This window comes from Rutilus rutilus (assembly GCF_951802725.1).
Source record: "Rutilus rutilus genome assembly, chromosome: 20".
Classification (NCBI taxonomy): Eukaryota; Metazoa; Chordata; class Actinopteri; order Cypriniformes; family Leuciscidae; genus Rutilus; species Rutilus rutilus.
Genome location: NC_140225.1, coordinates 234,005 through 237,500, shown reverse-complemented (window position 1 = coordinate 237,500; position 3,496 = coordinate 234,005). Strand labels below are relative to the sequence as shown.

The following is a 3,496-nucleotide window of genomic DNA, read 5'->3' as shown; positions in this document are numbered from 1 at the left end:
TGTGTGTGTGTGTGTGTGTGTGCGCTGGTGAACTCACGGACGGGGCTCAGCCGCAGGTCAGCCGGACTCATCTGCAACAGGATTCCAGCGGTTTCTTTGACCAGTGGAATGGCGGTGGACATGATGATGGCCACCATGACGAGGGTCAGACTGGGGTCCACGTAACACTGCCAGTTGCACGGGCTCTCGGGGGCCAGGGGCCACACGTAGAACAGAGCCGACGCCACCACCACCACCACCGACCCCAGAGCGTCATTCAGCACGTGCAGAAGAACACCTGCAGAGACGAGAGACACACTGACCCTCAGAGAGAGAGGATCCACACGCAGACCGACTCAAACGCAGGAGACTCACCGCGGATGTTCAGAGGAGGACCTTCTCTCTCAGGCTTCTGGTCCTGGAGGCCTGTGGACGCATAATGGACAAGTGTGGAGTGCAGAACTGAAGATCCACAAGCATGTTTGGTTCTGAGGGTCAAACATCACAGCTGAACGATCAGAGGTCACGGATTAGAGCTTGTTCACACAGAACGCGTGTTTATTTAGCATGCGCTAACCGCTGCGCTCGCGTGAAGCCTCGTCTCCGCGGCGTGAGCCTCCACAAACGCATGAGGCGTTCATCCCTGATGCGCTCGCCGTTGTGCTAAACGACAGCGGGCGACTCCAGTAATTGTCATCTAGGGTTAGGGCTACCTTAAAGCAACACTAAAGAACATTTTACCTTAAAATAATGTTTCCAACGTAACAGGGTGGAAGGCCCTATATCTGCTAACCGCACTATGCAAGTTTGCCAGATCGGGTAGCGTTTCTGTAGTTCACGAGTTCACACTTACATACAATTAGAGGGAGTAAAGTTTAATGCGTATTTGGCGTGCTGTCCGGGGGGGGGAGGGCTCCGAGCTCGGCCCGAACCCAGAGTTAGGACTAGAAGTGTGGAGAAGGGGGGGTGGAGGGATGCTGCTAAACTGTCAATGGATTGAGGTGAGACTGCTGAATATATATACACCTCTTATCGTTTATTGCAGAGTGCTCTCCGGTCGTGTTATCTGAACGTGCTCCTCCCGAACTTTGTTAATAAAACATCATTTTGAATGAGACATAAGAAACTACAAATTTGACTTGCGTTACAATAGTAATTATTTTGTTTTTCTTCGTTTCTGATGTCGCAATACATCATATTTTCATAAAATCATGCAACATACTCTACCTTGTCTGTGGACATCATTCATTCCAAAGCCGGCGCTGGATGAACAGCGAGCGTGCGACAGTAGGCTGGGGGCGGCTAAATTATTTACGACAGCGGTAATGGACAATTCCGCTTCCAACCTGTAGGGTGACCGAAGAGGAAAAGTTCTTTAGTGTTGCTTTAACATTTTCATTTAGTTTCGTGAACATGTTTATAAAACATTGACCTTTATTTTTATTAAATGGGCTTATGTCTGCTATTGTAAGGTCCTTTTGTAAATGTAAACTAATTTAGATGCACAAACTGGGTGCCAGTGTGATGAGAACATGCAGCCAGATTCGGCTCGAAGTCGTGCATCTTCGGAAGCGGAGCCGCGCGGAAAGTTACAAAAAATACCGTGCACACCGCCATGGGGTCTCGCGCACTAAACGCGCACGACCGCCCACTCAGCGATGACGTCATTTTTGCAGCGCGCACCTTCGCGCTCGTGCGGACGCGGCGAGTATAAACCAACCTAAAAGTTCAACTTTTAAACAACTACATCTTTATTCCAGTCGCTTTTGTTACACGTTCTGTTCTGTGTGAATGGCCTCTTTCATTGCAGATTATTAGTTCAAAGTACAAGCAAACAGTCAATACTGTACTAATAATCCATGCATGATCTGTTTACAACAACTCATCACATACACACACACTCACGCACTCTATCTCTCTCTCTCTCACACACTCATACACACAGACACACTATGAAGTATTGAGGTGATCAGCACCTGCTTCTTCCTCCGCCGCGTCCCCGTCCTCTTTGCGCGACGCCCCTTCGTCCTTCTGCCGCGCCGCGCACAGGCACCGGTAGTCCTGGAACACCGCGAGCCCGAGCACGTTCACTGCGAGCCCGAGCGCGCCCACGATCAGCACCAGGGTTGGGTCATCGATGGCCTGCGGCAACGCGAGCCTCTTCAGCGACTCCATGGACACGGAGAAGCAGAGCGCCGCGAGGAACACCGCGTTGGCCAACGCGCCCACCACCTCCGCGCGGCCCATGCCGTAGGTGAAACGCCCCGAGCCGACGCGCCGCGACACGCGCGCCGCCGTCAGCCCGACGCACAGCGACAGTATATCCGACAGCATGTTGAAGGAGTCGGACACCAGCGCGATGGAGTTCCCCATGTAACCCGCCACGATCTCGGCCACGAAGAAGACCACGGTGATGACGAGCATCAGGATCAGGCGGCACGTCTTCCCGCTGTAGCGGCCCATGATGGAGTGTGTGTGTGTGATGGAGTGTGTGTGAGACGCAGGTGCGCTCGTCTATCGCGCGCGTTCAGGTGTGTGTGAGCTGCAGGTGTGTGTGATGGTGTGTGAGCTGCAGGTGTGCTCGTCTCTGCTCATCACCTGGAGTCTCACGTTGCCGAGCATGAGTTGGCAGTTTTACACACACACACACACACACACACACACACACACACACACCGATGATTCAGCGCGCGCGCCTCAAGTCAAGTCCCCTTTATTTATACAGCGCTTTTCACAATACAGTGTTTCACAGCAGCTTTACAGAGATAACAGGAGAATAATGCAACAGTTTGTTTCTAGCAGAAAATAGCGTCACAGTCCGGCTTCAGTAAGTTCAGTGATGGTTCATTTTTGTTGTAAAAAAACAAACAAACAAAGAGTTATTAATTTAGTTCATTTATATATATAGCCGCTGTGGAGAAACCGTGATGTCATCGTCCAGCTCAGTTCAGTTCTCATATAATGCTGTAATGGAGGCAGAGCAATAATATTGTAGATTATTAAATTAAATGGCGTCTGACGCGCGCGCTGTTGTGCTGCTGGATTCCTCTCACTGTCACCTTTGGACACACACACACACACACACACACCCGGCGGGTTTCTTTCCTGCTTACACTCACTGTTTCAGGGTTAGTTAGTGAGTTCAGGTCAGCCGGGTTACTGTTCTCCGAGCTCAGCGCTTCTGCTCACTGTAAAACAGTCAGATAATAAATCATCTGCGATTACATGAGCATGATAAGAGTCTGCTGACTGACAGCTTTCATCTCGGACCATAAAACTATATATATAATGAGCTATTTCACCTTTATATTCTCTCTCGTGTCCTCAAACAACTCACACTTGCACTCTTAGAAATAAGGCTCTTTACCTTCGAATCTGTTTATTCTACAAAAGGTTCTTTAGATGAACAATATTATTTTAGTAAAGGTTCCAAAAAGGGGTTTTCAGAAGAAGAACCATTTCTGGCTCCCCGAAGAACCTTTCAGCAATCAGTCCTTAAAGAGCCATTTCTTTCTTA

General features: G+C 49.7%; 1 protein-coding gene across 1 annotated transcript in view; it reads right to left on the bottom strand.

The window, feature by feature from the left end:
• The window catches only part of slc30a10 (solute carrier family 30 member 10), an 8,906-nt gene extending 6,355 nt beyond the window's left edge, over window positions 1–2,551 (bottom strand). Inside the window, exons 1-3 of the mRNA XM_084392312.1 lie at window positions 1,956–2,551; window positions 355–405; window positions 38–277 (exon numbers count right to left, since the gene is read on the bottom strand). Coding sequence (XP_084248438.1) covers window positions 38–277; window positions 355–405; window positions 1,956–2,442 — 778 coding nt within the window. The 5' untranslated portion in view covers window positions 2,443–2,551. The remainder of the gene's footprint in view (window positions 1–37; window positions 278–354; window positions 406–1,955) is intronic.
• Between the last annotated feature and the right edge of the window lie 945 nt (window positions 2,552–3,496).